This window comes from Gobius niger (genome assembly GCF_951799975.1).
Source record: "Gobius niger genome assembly, chromosome: 14".
Taxonomy (NCBI): domain Eukaryota; kingdom Metazoa; phylum Chordata; class Actinopteri; order Gobiiformes; family Gobiidae; genus Gobius; species Gobius niger.
Genome location: NC_136865.1, coordinates 10,512,699 through 10,529,750, shown reverse-complemented (window position 1 = coordinate 10,529,750; position 17,052 = coordinate 10,512,699). Strand labels below are relative to the sequence as shown.

Below are 17,052 nucleotides of genomic sequence, written 5' to 3'. Positions count from 1 at the left end.
TGCATCAAGCCGCACCTTGAGGACCATACTGGCCACCCTGTGGCCCATAGTTTCCCATGGAGTTGTTTTGGGGGTAGGGACCCATCCCAGCATGCATCTGGCCTCCTGAGGACTGGCGTGGAGATAAGGCAGAGCCAGGCTGTCCAGGTGAGCCATAAGGCGGCATATTGGGGTTGCGCATGTACACTGGGAAGAAAATGTTACGACATATTTTGGTGAAAGCCCAGTAAAAATAAACACTAAGTCAAACATTCATTATGTAACAGTGTGTGACCTAGTGCAAACTAACATCACACGTCGCCTCATGTGACCTGAACCTACAGGGCATGTACAAGTCCTTTTTAAAGATCCAGTCTGTTTACAGGAGGAATGCAGCCAAAAGCAAACAGTGAAGCAGCAGCTCCGGGGCCATGGCCCACAGCTCTATTTGTGTTTACGGCTCAGACTGACCTCTGTCCTGGCCCATCCCGGACTGGTTCATGGAAGAGTGCATCATGCTTTCGGACTGGACACTGGGGGGTCGGGGAGGCATCTGATTACCTGCGGGACAGACCCAATGCAATACAATAAACAAAAATATGCTCCTTTTGATCACATCTACAGAAAACTGAGCTGTCGCTTTATGTCATTTGAGTATGTTAATCAATCTTAATGTTTCCATCTGGCACTGAGCATTATGAATTAAGAAGTGAGCCACAGACTTTTGCGGGGCGAACATCAGTTGTACGTTTTGTCTCTGAATGAGCCTTAGCTTGCTTAGTTACACAAATAGCACCTGGCATCGCAAAAATGTGGAAAAGAACATTTCTGCTGGTGTGGCATTCATTCAGCTGAGTAAAAATACCACCGTTGGCACAAGGCCTTTGTGCCATGAATCCATAAAATGACTTTCTCAAGCCACATTTGCAGTTTTAACATGAAATTTATGTGCGTGGGAAGAAATCTATCCCCAAGCGTAGACTAGCTGAAAAATCCAGCCCTATTACATAACCATTTCACACTACATTGTGGACTGAAGATGCGTAACGTGATTGACAAGAGGAGAAACTTTGTCAGGTTTGGAGTTAACATTATATTCACTGTTAAACGGAGCAGCAAAGAAATGCAGCAGCTCATTACCAAACACGTACTTAGCTAACCAACATATGGCTGTCATTGCTTCCTGATCTACACAGGGGAAAATAAGTTGATGCTTTAAAGAAATATTGGTAAATCTAAACTATAATAAGTCGTCCTTCTGTTCAAACAAAAACATGAAGGCCTGTGCAATGGTAAAAGGTAAAACGTACCTGGCACAGCAGCAGGAGACAGGGGTCCAGTGCGGGAAGGGGTGACGCTCGCCGGGGAGCCCACGGGCGACGGGGAGGGTCCGCGGATGCCGGGCAGGTGGGGCGAGGTGTGCGGGGAGAAGGGCGACTGCGCGGGGTTACTCTGCTCGCCCTGACTGCTCGACACGCCCGAAGTGCTGACGCCGGGGCTCAGCGCGCCCTCCGTACCGGTGGGCAGGTCGTCGATGGAGCCCGACAGGTCCTGAAGCAACAGAAAAAGATCTCGTTTAAAAAGAATCAGGGACCTTTTTGCTTTGGGGCGTGTGTAAAAACAAAGCTTTACTATAACAAGCAAAGGTACAGAAAGAGTCGCCCGTCTTGAAACACTAGCTTTATTTACTAAAAAACCTTACATACTCGACCTTTAGAATATTTCCAAATTTCAGCCCCAATGCCCGAAGTGTGTGTTTGCTTGATAAAGTGCTTGCATAAAGACGTGAAGAGAGCCTCCCAGACGGCCGTTAAAATAATTGGTACTGGGCATAGACTCTAGGGCCATGTGTTGTTACTGAGCCTTTGGCTGTCACACAAAGCCAGGCAGGGGAGAGGCAGCCGGCGAGGCACCATGTTTGTGGGAAGGTGAATGTTTACACTCCGGCCGCTCACGTGGGGCCCATGTGCTCTCTCTCACTCTTCTCTCTCTCTCTCTCAGAAATGCAAGCTCATCTGCCAGTCACATCAGACGGGGGGGGAAGAAAGAAAGAAAAATTGAGCGGGAGGAGGGTGAGGAGGGGGCAGTAACTGGAAGGTGGCCAACTATTCCCATAGAAATCTCACACTACTCGCACAAGGCTGGCTGCAACCCCCGAAGCCGCCGTTTTTCTTCTCTCTCTCTCTTTTTTTTTTTTTGGCACTTGAAACGGAGCCCAGTGCTATTTTTGGGAACGTGACCTGATGGAGGAACCCCAGAGGGAGCGACAGGAGAACGCTGATTCAGAAAGCCACCCCCTCCCACCACCACCACGTGCCCTGGCCTAAATGTTTTCATGGCTTTCCCCCTTTTTTTTTGTGTTTTTTTTTTTGTTGCATTTGTGACCCACGAAGAGAAGCAGCGAAGGCTCCAAGACATTGAGCGCCACGGGACAGTTTTAAGTGCTACGGTGTTCAATTAATGTTCACAAATGTGGAAAAAGAGGGTGAGAGGAAGGTGTGTCGAGATGTAAAAGGTCTTTTTCAATTTGCTATTAGAGAACATTTCTTATTGCCATCGCTGCGGGCCATCTCCGTCTAACTATAGCGCATTTTTATAGATTCAATGCCGAATTAAGAGTTTAAAAAAGCAGATTCCGCCTCTATGGGGCTGAACTGGGCTGGGCAAGAGGGAGCCGTGAAAAAAAGAAAATACTGAATATGGGGAATCACTCAATACGCATGAATGTTTATCGGTCACTTCAACGCAGAGATCGAACATTCCTAAACCATAGCTGGATCCTTTGCCCAGTAACCAATAAGTTCAGCTGACCCACATCCACCTATAGGCATCACAAGACTTTGGTCATCTGACAAACGCGAAGGCCCCACAGTGACCACCCCAGAAGCTGCGATGCAGACAGAGATAACGGCACACACACACACACACACACACACACACACACACACTCACAAAAAGAGGCTATTCTGCGTGAGCCTCCTCCTAACGTGACTGCTTGGCCCGAAAAGGTCACAGGTCAGGGTCCTGGGCTTTTAGCCGAGGGGTCGGATTAAGGGGCAGGGTTATAGCGGGACAAACAAGGCACAGACATCTCAGTCGCGGGTCGGACAACGGCAGCGAAAACGGAAAAAAATAATAATGTAAAAGCAGGATGCGCCCTGTTGAAAGGAAGGGCTTTTAAAGTGGCACTTAAGTGACCCCCCCTGTGCCCACTACACACGGGCACCTTTTAATTAGCAGGGAATAAATTAGAGAGACAAAAGCGAGACCTGAATTTTGGAATTGACAAGTGAATAGAGAGCCTTGGTGCATTTGGGGAACACATTGAGTAACTATTTCCGCGTGGTATTAACCATTTATTTGGCACAAAAGAAAACCATCTATTATGTTTTGTTTGGTAAAATCAGTCCAATATTTCAAATTGACAACTATTGAGCATAGCAGTCTTTTACTAAAGGAGAACTAGAGCAATCAATTACTGCAAAAAAAAAAGAAGGAAAAAAAAGGACAAGGGCACAGGAAAAATCCCAGCTCAATCTGACTCAAAACACAGTATCATAGAGAGAAAACAAGTTTTATTGGATACGCAGCAAAAAAAAGTTCCTACTAGGGCTGCAACAAGATTATCCACAAGCTAAATACAAAATCGTAATTTCAGTGATCGCCATTAAACAACTGGCTCATATCATTCAATAAGATCAATGCTACGTGCAACACCAACATATCCCTTCTCTATGACGTCTTCAAGAATATAACAGAGAAGTATAATCACAGTATTCATCAGGACAATCACAACTGGGCATTTCCTCAACACCTTTCTGAATTCTGCTCAACTTGCTCCCATTGCAAAATGCACTAAATTATATCTGACTGCATTGACTTAGCGGTTTTGTTGTATATATCTTAATGTTACTTTTGAAAGAAATAAAAAAAAAGAAAAAGAAAAATATGGACAGGATGGTAATTATGGAAAGTGTCGAGGGCCGCACTAGAAACACAAACACACATTTTGACTTAAAACACATAAATGCTTTGGATTTGATCAGAAATCAGCCTGGTAATGTGCAGTCTGGGGTCTTAACGCCTACAGAAAGTATAAGAAATGCACTGGAGTGACCCCTTTGCCAGAGTCAATTAGGTTAACTTCCATAAAAAACTACATCAAAATGAAGCTTTGGTTGTAACAAATGTTAGTATCTGTTGCTGTATGTAGTGGTGGCTCTCAGAGGTCTGACATTTCCTAAGTGGCACTCCAGGTAAAAAAGAAAAAAGAAAAAGAAGCCGACCCCTGATGTACGCATTTCCCATCTACACCAGCTCGAAAAGGGCACACAATCAGATCTTGTACGTCTTGTAAATATCTGGGCTGCTGCGATGCCTCGGCCCAGATAGATAGGCATAATGATTCCACACAAGCGAGCGCGTCCGAGCACAGGGGCTCCTACCCACTCCTACTCTGCAGTCATTGATTTTTCCCGGCTCAATACTGCACAGCACCAGTCTGTTCTGCTGACTGCACAGGCCGGACAGCGAGCGAGAGGGAGAAGAGAGATGGAGAGAGCGCGGGGAGGGGCGGTGGTGGTGGTGGTGGGGGTGGGGGTGCGATGGTGATGCTGCCGTTGCTCTGCTTCTCGACAGTCAACATTAGGCAAAATGATAGAGCGGGTAAGTCTCAAGCAGCGGCAAGAACTCTTAAGAATAAAACAAGCCTGGATGCATGGGTGAAAATAGGCCGGGTTAAGCGATCAGGGGAGGTCGCGGTGGTGTAATTATCCAGGTATTGCGCAATTATTAACGTTATTGCGCGTGGGGAAAAACACATTGCGGGCGATTCGGCTGTGGAGGGGAATGGGAGAAAGTCGTGTTGTGGAGAGAAAGCAGAGAGCAGCAAGCTTTTCCCTTTATGGCAGCCATTTTGTGTGTTCCCAGCATTGCCTAACATGGAACTTTTAGAGCTGCACTGCTGTTGGGAGCGAAACGGCACAAGATAGACAAGTTTAAGTGGCAAAAATGTATAGTATTATTACATTTTAATGGTAATGAACGCTGAAAATTACAGGCCGCGCTTCCTCTCCCCTCAGCGCTGGCATATCCTCAGCTGCTCTACATGCTCGCTGTGCCTTCGCTTGTCTCTTAGTCATTTGCTCCCCTCTCCAGCCGTCCTTAATGTATTCCATTTGCAGATTACTTCACTGAATCAATCAAGCCCGGCCAGAGCCATTAGTCTGCCAAGCCAGCCGATTTTCTTACCTTCTCTCCCCACCCCTCCCTCTTTTACCTTGTGAGCCGGGGGAGAAGTACAGGAAGGGGAACGGTGTCGCACATGTGAGATAATGCCAACTTATCAGGGACGGTGTGAGGGGGAGGGGGGGCAGACCCTGAGCCGCTACAAACGTGTTGATAATTATGCACTCTTCACTCAAATGTTCCTGTAAAGCTGTTGAATGAACCGACGGCGAAATCGATTTGCAATGCGTCAAAGAAAATCACGATTAGAAACTTTTTCTCCAAAATCATCCAGCTCTCTAGGCCGTGTTTAAAAAAAAAAGCACACTCTCATAGCACGCTGCTTCCACATCCTTTCTGTGAGTGATCGGGGGGAAGATCTGGGCGACGGGGTGGGGTGGAGGGACAAGGGGGGGTGGGGGGAAGAAACTGGCTTTATCTCAGGGGCTGCCATGGTTACAAGGATGCACGTGGTTGACACATTAGTCGGTGTAGTCGGGCCCTCCCCCCTGGCGTCTGTCTCTCTCTCTCTCTCTCTCTCTCTCTCTGTGGCCTCCCTGCGAGCAGCCAGGGTCACGGCGCAGTCAGCTACTACAAAAGAAGAAGCGCGTCATTGTTGCAGGAAATGCACAGCACATGCTCCACAGCCAGCAGCGCTTTAATTACAGCCTCCGGGCCGCTTTTTTTTTTTTTTTTATTGGGAAGGGGGTTTGCTGAGAAAAAAGGCCTGGGAGACACAGGACACACACGAACTTCTCGACTTCCTTTTATCCTAATAAGTGGTTTATAGCTTAAGATGCATGAAACGATGGCTGAGAAATTGTGAAAAACAAAAAATGTATTTTCCAAGATTTAAGTACAAACGTTAAAAATTTGTTTTTGTGAGACCGTCTAATATGACAAATTTGCTTGAAATCTATTAAGCACAGACACAAAAGAATCTGTCCATGCTGCTGCATAACTCAACTTCTTTAAAGAAGTTCAATTCCTTTTCAATAAGGTGTGTGTATAATAGAGTGTCTTTCAGAGTCAGTGTCAGAGTTTTGACATGAGTGTTCTACCTCTCAGGCCTTAAAGATCTGATGAAAGGGTCTGCCTGGCACAGGATTTAAATGCATTATTTTTGAAACAATGATATAAGTAAAAAAAAAAAGAAAAAAAGAAAGTGTAGCCAGCTAGATATGATATGACAGAAGTCTGAGGAATGTTATCACAGGCATCGAGCTGCACGAACAGATAACTGCTCTGGCAGAGAGCTGCCTCAGTCAAAGGCAAAGCCTGTGACACAAGCTGTAATCACTTTAACTGCCAACTGGCATCCACATGTTGACTGTGACAGTGAAGCTCTGTCAGGCTTTAACTACTTGATTGAGGGGTTCCCACCTGTATCCAAAGCACACCCCAAGAAAAGAGGGGCTTCTTGGCGTGGCAACCAAATGTGTGCTGAAAACCGGCACCAGGCCCAGCCCCAGCTTTGCAGGGCTGAGCATAACCATAAGGGGGCACTCCCATCCTACTGTGTAAGACGAACTGGAGAAACGAAGAGAAGCAAGGCCCCAGCCTCGTACAGCAGCAGCCATTACAGGGCTTCAAATAAAAGCACACCAGAAATCCTCCGGAAAGGACGCCCCAAAGGGTAACCCCACACACCTAATCTGACTTCACAAATAAAAGACAGAATGATCAAAACTCGCTGACGACACTTAGGGCCGACATAGAGACGTCAGAGTGCCATCTTCACTGAGATGAAAGCCACTGACAAACAGTAACAAAAGCAGGAGGGCTGACACAAAGCTCAGAGCCTGGGAGCACCCTGCTGGGGTTACACACCAAAGTCTATGGGATATCATTGTGTGCCACCTCTACACGTTGAGGTCCCTGGAGATCACCATTACCCCGCTGCTTTATCACCAGCGGCCACGTGGGAAGGATAACAACACGACTGGAAAACGAGGAGGAAAGATAAAAGAATGAAGCAGCAAAAAAAAAAAAAAGAAGAAAAGTGTATCGATAGTGGTTCCTATCGGGGCTGGGGGTGAAGGTGAAATTTTGAAAATGTACTGAAAAAAGAAGAAAATTTGCCTAATTGAGTTTCTCTGTGGGGGTAACAAAAAGAGGGGGGGCGCATGCAAAGCCTCTGCAGCACGGAGGAAGGTACGGGGCTGGGAGAAGGGAGAAGGGAGGGAGGGAGGGGTGCCCTGATTGCTGTGAATAATGAGAGGATGGTGGGTTGTGTGCGTGTGGTGGTGCGGGGGGTGCTTTTGTAGCCATCACAATAGTAGAAGGGTGTCCCAGGGCAGTGCGCAGATGCCCTGGGTGAGACAGGCAGCTGCCCAGCCCGAGGTGCGGGGTGCTGGGATACGGGGGGAGAAGAAGGAAAAAAAAAAAAAAAAAGGGCGCCCGAGTTGGTGGAGAAGAGAGGGGTGGGTGGGGAGGCACCAGACCCCTACAGCCACTGCTTTCCAGAGCGGAGCAGCCCCTCCCAGGCCGTGTCTAGAGGGCGCTATGAAGCCTCTGTGAATTAAAGTGTGGGAGAAAGGAAGGGGGGGGCGGAGGCAGAATAGTAATATAAAAGGGGTTTATTTCATAGAGGGGAAGTTAATTTCATTGTGAGGCCCGGCGTTCATCCGTCCAGACTCAGCAGCTTGCTCTGGCGAGAGCTCGGGCAGAAAAGCAGAGAGGACAGACAGTGCTGCAGTCAGCCAGAGTCTTTGTGCTGCAAAACTAGCTCAGCCCAGCAGAAATGGAGGCAGGGAGGGGAGGGGCATGGGCGAGAGTGAGAGCGGGGAGAGCAGAGAAAAAAAAAAAAAAAAAAGCAGAGAGAAGAGTGGAGTGCTGTAGAAGAGTGCGAGCGAATTAAAAAAGCAGCTAAAGAGAGCTCGGGGTTTTTCAGCGGTCCAAGAAACAATCCACTGGAGCAAATGCAAAACAACACACTTTGTCAGCAGATTACATTTTCTCAAGTACATGAATTAAAAAAAAAAAAAAAAAAATCACATGGAAAAGGGTGAGAAAAAGAGGAGAGAAGCAACGAGCAGTGAGAGAAGGGAAAGAGGGAGGGAGGGAGTGAGAGCAGAGCGCCGTGCCGGGAACCTGAATAAGACATGTCCGCACAGGAAGCAAAGGGCCCCAGAATAGCAACAGGAAACCGGCCCCGGACTCTGAATGCCATCAACGCCGGAGCCTCGCAAAACAAGGCTGCGCCGCACAGCGTTATGAAAGCTGATTTACTGAGAGAGAAGAAGAGAAGCAGAGGAGGAGGGAGGAGGAGGGGTGGAGGGAGAGGGCGCAGGCGAGGGAAAATGAGAATTTAGACAGAAAGAGGAACGAGAGAAACGCGGAGAGGAGGAGAGTTTATATGAAATGGAAAAAGAGAAGAAAAAATGCAGCAAAAAACAGAGTGTAATGTTGAGAAGAGAAAAAAAAAAAAAAGGGAATGGAAGGGGGTTGGGCTGGAGAGCGGAGGAAAAAAGTGGGCCGGTCTTGTCAGCCTGATTGCTCCAGAGCTATGTCGCAAAAACAAGCTTAGCTGCCGCAGGAGAGCAGAGCTGGGCTGGGCTGAGCGAGGGAAGCGGGGAGCGGGGAGGGTGAGGCAGCCTCGCTCGAGCTGCACCAGAGCTGGAAGAGCCCACAGTTTCACATCAAGAGTCTTGGCACATTTATTAAGGTCATAGGAGAGAGTCAGGGGGCTCTGGTGTTGCTGTTGTTGCTGGGTAGGTGGTCCCAGCTGCTTCATCAGTGCGCTGTTTTAGATATGGGGCTGAAGGAAACCTAATCTGCTTTTGCGATTAATACAAAACTAAGGTGTAAAAAATAATTAAGTTGAAACACTGCAGATGAATGGGGAAAATATATACAGTATATATGTGTATGGAGAGATAAAACTTTGCAGGTTCGTTACTGATATAAATATGTACATTTTCTTTCATTCAATATTTTGATTTGGAAATATGGTATTTAGTGTGTAAAAAAATAGAAAAAACAGCCTGTGGGAACACATTACATAGAGAAAAAAAAAATCTGAGGGGATTAATTTGTCTTTCAGTAAACCAATCTTTAGCAAAAATATGATACTGAAAATCCTCCCAAATATTGTTAATTATAATGCTGGAAATATTGGTGGTCTGTAGGAGCTACTTATGTGGAGATGCTGTCGTCATAATTTAAGGAAAATGCATCAGAAAATATGTCCTATAAATCCATGAAGCAACAATTAATCAGTGCAATATTAAAAGAGCTTGTTGTGAACATTCATTTGTTCTGAGGTGAAAGTTTAAATGCAAAATGGTCAACAGAATAAGCTTTTGCCTGCAGTTTCTGATTCTAAAGATAATGACACACAGATTACAACAAATAGGAAAGGAGAATTAAATAATGCTCAGGCATTTAAGATGAACCACTCGAAAGCCCTCTTGAAGAGGGAGCAAAGGGCTATGGGTCAGAAAACAAAGTAAAAGTGTGAGTGTGACCAACATGTGACCTTCCTCTTAAGTCTGAAGCACATCAGGAAGAGAAGCACCAAACCATGGGGCGGGCCGAAAAGGATTAGAACCCACAGTGGAAATGGGTGTACAAAAGACCTGAGGACAAGGAGAATTTTAAAGAGAAGCGACGTGTTTATCTGAGAGGGGAGGAGAGAGAGTGCTGGTGGTCTTGTAAGCATTTCCATTCCCAGGAGTTGACATGAAGAGGAAGTGTCACTTCCAGGATGTTTGAAAGGCTGACGGTGACAGCACCGACTCCAGTGGAGATGGTTTGGCTGCAGCAGTGCTCTGCAAACAGCATAATGAAGTCATGGGATTCTGATGGAGCCTTCATATTCACTCCAGTTATTCCACAGTATCACACCCTAATGACCATGATGGTCAAATCAAAGGACTGATGCGACACAGGTCAGAAGCAAATGAAGAGTCTCTGATGTCGTTCCATTCATGTCTGAGCCAGAGAGAAGCAAGGTTACTCATGGAGGTTAGTGAATCATTAAGGACCACGTCAAGAAGGGCGTTCATTAACTGGAAATCAGCAAAGAACACAAACCAGACTCTAATATTTCCTTCATAGAAAAATAATACTAGCTTATTGTGTATTGTAAGAACATGAAATGAGATCCCCTACACAGATGAAAGCGAGTGCTTCAGCAGTTTCATGTCACTGTGGTAAATATTCAACAGTCAGTGTCCTGAAGCAGACTGAAAACAGACCAGGAACAGGCTGAACCTGCTCTGCCAGTTCCACGCACTTCCCTCCTGCAGCGCTTATCCACGCCGCTTTTCTTTAGCTAACCGTTGCATGTGTACTTGCCTCTGCCAGCAGGTGCTGATTCTGCCCCACGTACCTCCGTGGCGGGACACAGACACAGGGTTTTAGCACCTGGCTCAAACAGACCCATCTGTGCACTGGAGGAGTGCACATGCTAAAGGAGCTAAATGGCATTTAGCCCCAGTCAGACTTGGCCCAGAATGTTCAGCCGTTCTGAAGCAGATCGACAAATGTGTAAACACCTGTGTTCAAATTAACTCTACAACCTGTTAGGTATTTAGTCAAACTTAAAATCTGTCTCTCCTGGGGTTATGTAAGCGCAACAGTGGACCCTGCAACCCATCGACAAAAAACAAACAACTCTACAGTCTAGTCATACCAGCGTTCTCTCGGGGCAATATCGGAATATATTTGCTTTGTATGTTTTAAGGCTTCATAATGAAATGCTCCCAGGAAAATCCCAAATAATACTGTAAGTATTGCACATGCAGTGACACAAACGCAAGAGAAAACAAAACACTAATTGTAGTCAGAATGCTTTGAGTGAATACGGTGTCCCACTGGCAGAGGCTCGCTGTGAGCAGCAGTGACCGCCGTCTGATCTGACCACAGTGTCATGTGGCTCTGCGTGGTGCTGGTGCAGGAGCGGAGCACACCTTATTCTGATTAATGGCAGCCAATCACAGGGCGCGAGCAGGGAATCCCCGAGAAGACGAGGAGGAAAATGAAAAACAAACAGAAGAGCCCAGGTTGAAGCGGCTCGGCCAATGGCTGGGCCCACAGAGATGTATAAATAAATAAGAGAAATAAATAAAAGAGCAGGGAAGCACATCCTGAGGGCATCCCCTACTGGCTCTGACAGCGCTGCCTCTCATCCCTCTCTCACGCTCAGCAGCTCCCACTTGAACCAATCACTCACACTATTTCAACTTATTTGCTTGCACTCCCTCAGACCCCCCCCCTTACCTCCCCCCTCCCCTCCCTCTCCCTCCGCCCGACGCCGCCGACTCCGCTCTCTCACTTTCATTCTCTTTCATTAATGATCTCATTTCTCACTCTCCTTCCCCGAGGCTCCGAATGAGGTTAGCTCCGTAGTCTGACCTATAAACACTGCCATGGAAACGGCAACGTGTTACACAGAGACGCCTCCTTAAAGGGGAAGCGGAGGGGGGCTCACTCACCTTTATCTTAGCCAGAGGGCAATACCACATCAGATTTACTTTGCCTTCAACAACGCCTTCACCCGCAGAAATGGTCCCTTCACTTTTCTTTTTTACACAAATTCACCAACTCCCAGTGCCTGATCTCAGAAAACCTTTCTAGTGACTTCATTAATTGCTGCTTTAACTTATAAGCAAAGTAAATTTCAATCAAATTTAGTGTTGCCATCCATGGATCGCCGTGTAGAGCAAGCACATTTAAGTTTGTGGCTTGTGTTGGAGACTTTTTCTTTTTCTTAGACACGATTAAGACATAGACTGGATCTCATGAGACTTTTTCTTTGTGAGCGAGTTCGTCACTGGATCTATCATTCACCACAACAGCCTGGTCATCTTTATGTCAACCAAAAACTAACCTGTGCGAACTTCATGCGCCAATAAAACCTACTGAACGCTGATCGTTGTGCGACAATACATGCACTAAGTCGAGGTTGAGTGGTGTGGAACCTTACTCCAAGTCTTACCGGCAGACTGGATGGCCGGCCCTGCATGCTGTCCTCTTGACTGCCCTTGTTTGACGTTATGGGCTGGTTGGAGGGAGGGGCGCTAGACTGGGAGCTGAAGGAATCCTGGGACAGTTCCTAATCAGAGACAGAGGAGGAAACGGAAGAACTTTCAATCAATGACAACTTTATGGAATGATTGAATGGCTTTTCGCGACCCTCCCACACATCCTGACTGTTCACGTGCACTCTGTCGACAGCGCGACCCGGCAAACTCGCCTAACCCCCACCCCCCTGGCGTACAGTGAGACCGTGTACCTGTGCTGGCGGGGGGAACCTCTGGTAGGGCGACTGCTGCTGGTTCTGCTGCTGGCCCTGTTGCGGCAGAGGCGGCGTTTGGGAGTAGGGCGATGGCTGACCCTGCGAACCGTGGTTGGGAGGCTGCTGAGTTTGAGAAGGGGGCGCTCCCTGTGACTGCTGTTGCTGTGGGGGCCCTTGCTGCTGCTGCTGCTGCTGCTGCTGCTGCTGCTGCTGCTGCTGCTGCTGTTGTTGTTGTTGCTGTGGAGGAGTTGCCTGTTGAGGTGGCTGCCCCGTCCCGGGACCTTGCGGGTAGCTGGGCTGGCCCTGAGAGCTCGGTTGGCTCTGTGACCCGGGGCCTTGCTGCGGCGGCGGCGGCTGGGACTGCTGCTGCTGCGGCGGCGGCTGAGAAGGGGTGTAGGGCGGCTGACCGGGCTGGGACTGTGGGGGTTGGCTGTAGGGAGGCTGGCCGGCTCCAGCGGGGCCATGGGGAACTTGGGACTGGGGATACGGAGCTCCGGGCTGCCCGTGTTGACCGGGCGGCTGAGCTGGGTGTCCCTGCTGACTATAGGGAGGGCCAGAGTTGCCTGGTGTTTGACTTGGGAACGGCTGCTGAGGCCCAGAGTGAGGAGGCCCGTGCTGCCCATAGTAGCCTTGGTTCTGATGAGTGTAACCACCAGGTCCCTGTTGTCCGTATGGCATCTAGACAAGAATATGGAGAAAATAAATATAACCGCGCAGGTTTATGTCTCAGTTTAGGTTCATGTGTTAAAACGGAATCGATTAACAATTCAGAAGACAGACTTATATCAGTTTATTTATGGATAAACTTTAAAGTGATAATCTGGAAGTCTAAATGTTTTACACATTTTATAAAATGTGCAAAATCAATCACCAAGTTTGGCATTGTGATATAAAATAATAATATATATGATTTTTTTGTGAAGTCCCTCCTTCCTGGATTTCAGCAACTAATCAGTCTAGTATCCTCCCGCGTTGACCAATGAGACGAGCTTTTCCTGTGAACCGGCCTGTCAGGTCCAATCAGAATGGGAGGGGGAGGAGCTTGATTGTTTACTTTTGATAATTCTGCTCCTGCTCTCCTCATTTTGCAGAGAAAGAGGGGCTTTCTGGCTAAAGAGGGGAGGAATTGTAATGTTTACTTTCAAATTTCACTTCGCAAACTTACAGACTATCACTTTAAATGAGAAGCCCAAGTATTAAAGTTACAGATTTAGACCTGCTATCAGTCAACACTATTGAGCCGCGGATTCCTCTCAGGTTTTATTTTAGGTTTGCTGTGCCGAGCCCCTCTGAGGAATAACACTCACCATCACAAACATTAAGCGCATTGACAAAACCTTCCCAGCGTAATATGAAGCTACGAAAATAACTCAAAGTGTTGGAATTGTTCATCCTCAGTGAAGTAATCGGCGCACCTCTCCATCTTCCACACAGATTAATGGAGAATGACAAGTGTTTTTCTCCCACGGTAAGTGAGTGAAGTGTCATAGGGAAGAAAAAAATAAAACATCTATGTGTTGAAATTCAGCCGCGCATCACTTTAAATTACTGCCGCGAAAATAAAAATTGAGTTTTGCCTTCATCTCCTTGAACTTCAATATAAGCCTTTTCATATTCCACCCGACGGTGTGCGCGCAATGCCTTTCAACACAGCGTTTTCGTTTCATTACCCTCAAGGAGAGCGGGAGGAGAAAGCGCTGACCTTGTGAGGAAACATGACGGAGAAGAAGAAAAAAATCTATGCGAGAAAAAGCCACATGTTGCTGAGGGAGGCATTTTGAATAAAGGAATACTCCAAGAAAAAGAAGTGGTCAAGAAGCGCATTTGAAACAACATCAAGTAGCGAGCATTGCGAGTGTCGAACAAAAGGGAGGAGAGTTGTTTTCTTCGTCGCGTGGCACTTATCGAGGCCACGGTCAGACGCTATGAGATAATCACACCACAGAATGGTCGCGTGTGGAAAAAGCCTTCACCCGATGGGAGTCTCCGCATGTGCACGACTGAGAGTTCAAGCACGGCGTCACTGTCGGCACTGACTGTCTGCTGCACTGGGTCCAAACTGTAAAGGCAGTCACTCCCAAAGGCCCTCGATTCAAAGACCCAATTATATTGATTCCCTACATATAAAATAGAATGTATAATAGTCTATGTGCCATTTCAAGCTGCAAACGCAGAACATTGATTGTTAAAATAGTAAAGTGAAACTTTTCAAACCTACTATTTATTCTCCGTCAAGCTTTTTATTGACTGAATTGACTCAGGACCCACAAGTTTGAGCCCTTATGCAGTGGTTCCCAAAGTGTGCTCCAGGACCCCCCTGTTACATGGCATGTAGCTGACAGGGTATGAAACCAATGACAAATGGGGTTTTAAAGTAATCCACAGACTAGTGAGCTTCATCACCAACACTGAGCAGCAATAAAAGCAAAATACAAAAGGACGACAACAACAACATCAACTGTATGATTCTCCATTTTCTTAATCTGGTTAAATCTGACAGAACACAGTCATGGAGGAATACAAATATTTATTTAGCTGGTCGACTAAATGGAAAACAAAATAGTCGACTATGAACATCAAAGTGATGAGATCACTTATTGGGAGCTGTTCAAAAGACTGGCTCTTTTTTATATCAGTTTTTTTAATGATGATCCAAGACATGATCGCTAACAGGCATGCCTTTTGATTGAAATGATCTAAAATTACAATGGGATTTTAGCTTTGAAAAACGTGCGAGTGAATAAAATCTTGTGCCACAATTACTGAAAGGAGGCTACATCTGTCTGACCACTCATTTTTCGTGCAAAAACTCTCACTTGTGTCCCCTGCTCTGTTGTTGGTCAGATTCTCAAGCTAGATAGTTCAAGGTTTCACAAGTGAGATCCGGTTCAAATCGTTCACCTTAAAGAGCCGTTCCAAAGTGTGATTTGGTCATGAATGTCACATAATGAAAACGTAATTGCTCAAATTGACAAAACTATTTTAAATAAATGATTTTCATACAACTACAGTGAAGTAGAGTTTTAGTAACAAACTGCTGAAGGTCAATGAAACAAGTAGTTGTTGTGGTCGCTTATAAAACGTCTGCAGAAACTATTAGCTACATACTTAGGTTAGAAACAAGAAAACCCCAGGATGTGGAAAGACTATTTTGTGCTAACTCACCTGTTGTCCGTAGGGCATACTTCGGTTCTGCATGCCTATGGGGTATCTTTGTGGGCCTGGGGGTCCATAGCCTTGCCCAGGATAGGAGCCGCCCTGTTGGGGCCCGGGGCCACTGGGAGGGCCCTGTGGTTGTTGCTGCTGCTGCGGTTGTTGCTGCTGTTGCTGCTGCTGTTGCTGCTGCTGCTGTGGCGGCGGCTGCGAGTATGGGTTGGGCCCTACGTACGGCTGGTTCCGCATCTTCCCGGCCTGCTCCATGGGGCTGGTAGGCTGGAAGACAGCAAGATAAAAATGATTGGTCATGTTCCCAGAAATAGCAACAAAACATGAGAAAAATGAGTCACGGTGTTTTAAGGTAATGCCTGTGGTGTGGTGGGTTTTTTTGTCTCACAAATGAAATGACAGGTCAGTGATGTTTTCTTGAGTGGGTTTATTTCAAAAGGCATCATCTGTGTTGAGCTAACGTTATGAACGTGAAGACACAATTTAGAAAAACATCTGATCAAGCGAAACGAACAGACAGCGAGAGGGGGAGTCGCAAAAACAGTAGTGGATTTACTTTTCCCTCACTAGAAAAGGGAAAAAATTGGCTATGAGTGAATGAACAAGCCCACTATATCCGCCAGGAGCCATTTCCCTGCCCAGGAGATCATTGTGCCAGTGGGTGGATACTGTTACGGCGCAGGGTTTCTATGAAAATAAGCTTAAGGAAGTGGAAGTGTCTGCGGTCTCTGGATGGGAGCCCACCCGTCAGCTGGGACGACGTCATGAAGGAGTCCCCGGTTTGAGCGGCCGAGGGCTGACCTTGGCCGGCAGGGACTCCGCACATCCACGTGGCCCAAACAGACAGCCCTTGAGAGGGGGAGGAAGTACAGGGGAGGGCAGGAGAGGTGAGGTAGTGGGGACTGTCAGCAGCAGAAGCCAAGGCCATAAAGTAGTAAGAAGAGTGCGCTGTAGCTTAAACACAGGCAGTATGATGTTTGATATTCTTGACCAACATATTCTGTCTTCATTGGGCATCACATAAAACCAGACTGAACTGAATCTACTCATGTTCCTCAAAAAAAAAATCAAACTTTTTTCCACAATTGCGCAGCCAAAATCAGACACAATAGTCTTTGCACGTCCCAAGCAGAATGGAGTGAACTTTGTGTCCCACTTACACCGTTCAGTCATAGATGGGTCTAAATTACACTCCTTTATGTCAGAGACAATCAACGAAATCATCTGTTACGTGTTCGACTTAATTATGCATATCGACTCAAATCAGCCACTTGTAGCTAACGGAGTCACACCAAGTTCTTCATTACGTAATGCAAATACTGCGTGGAGAATAAGGGAAATGAAAAAAAGACGTTCCCCCCTCCCGATAAACGGAGCTCGTTAATGTTGCTTTCTTCACTTCCCGATTCTTCTTGTGGAGCTTCACACCATTGTTTGTA

At 46.8% G+C, this 17,052-nt stretch overlaps 1 protein-coding gene across 4 annotated transcripts in view; it reads right to left on the bottom strand.

The window, feature by feature from the left end:
- Nucleotides 1-17,052, bottom strand: part of arid1ab (AT-rich interactive domain 1Ab) — a 48,893-nt gene that overhangs the window by 10,673 nt on the left and 21,168 nt on the right. For 2 of the 4 annotated variants that reach the window (XM_079571194.1, XM_079571195.1), the window contains exons 2-7: nucleotides 15,614-15,880; nucleotides 12,446-13,126; nucleotides 12,137-12,265; nucleotides 1,290-1,530; nucleotides 451-540; nucleotides 16-186 (exon numbers count right to left, since the gene is read on the bottom strand). In XM_079571194.1, coding sequence (XP_079427320.1) covers nucleotides 16-186; nucleotides 451-540; nucleotides 1,290-1,530; nucleotides 12,137-12,265; nucleotides 12,446-13,126; nucleotides 15,614-15,880 — 1,579 coding nt within the window. The remainder of the gene's footprint in view (nucleotides 1-15; nucleotides 187-450; nucleotides 541-1,289; nucleotides 1,531-12,136; nucleotides 12,266-12,445; nucleotides 13,127-15,613; nucleotides 15,881-17,052) is intronic. The other 2 variants (XM_079571197.1, XM_079571196.1) reach the window with 1 other exon arrangement.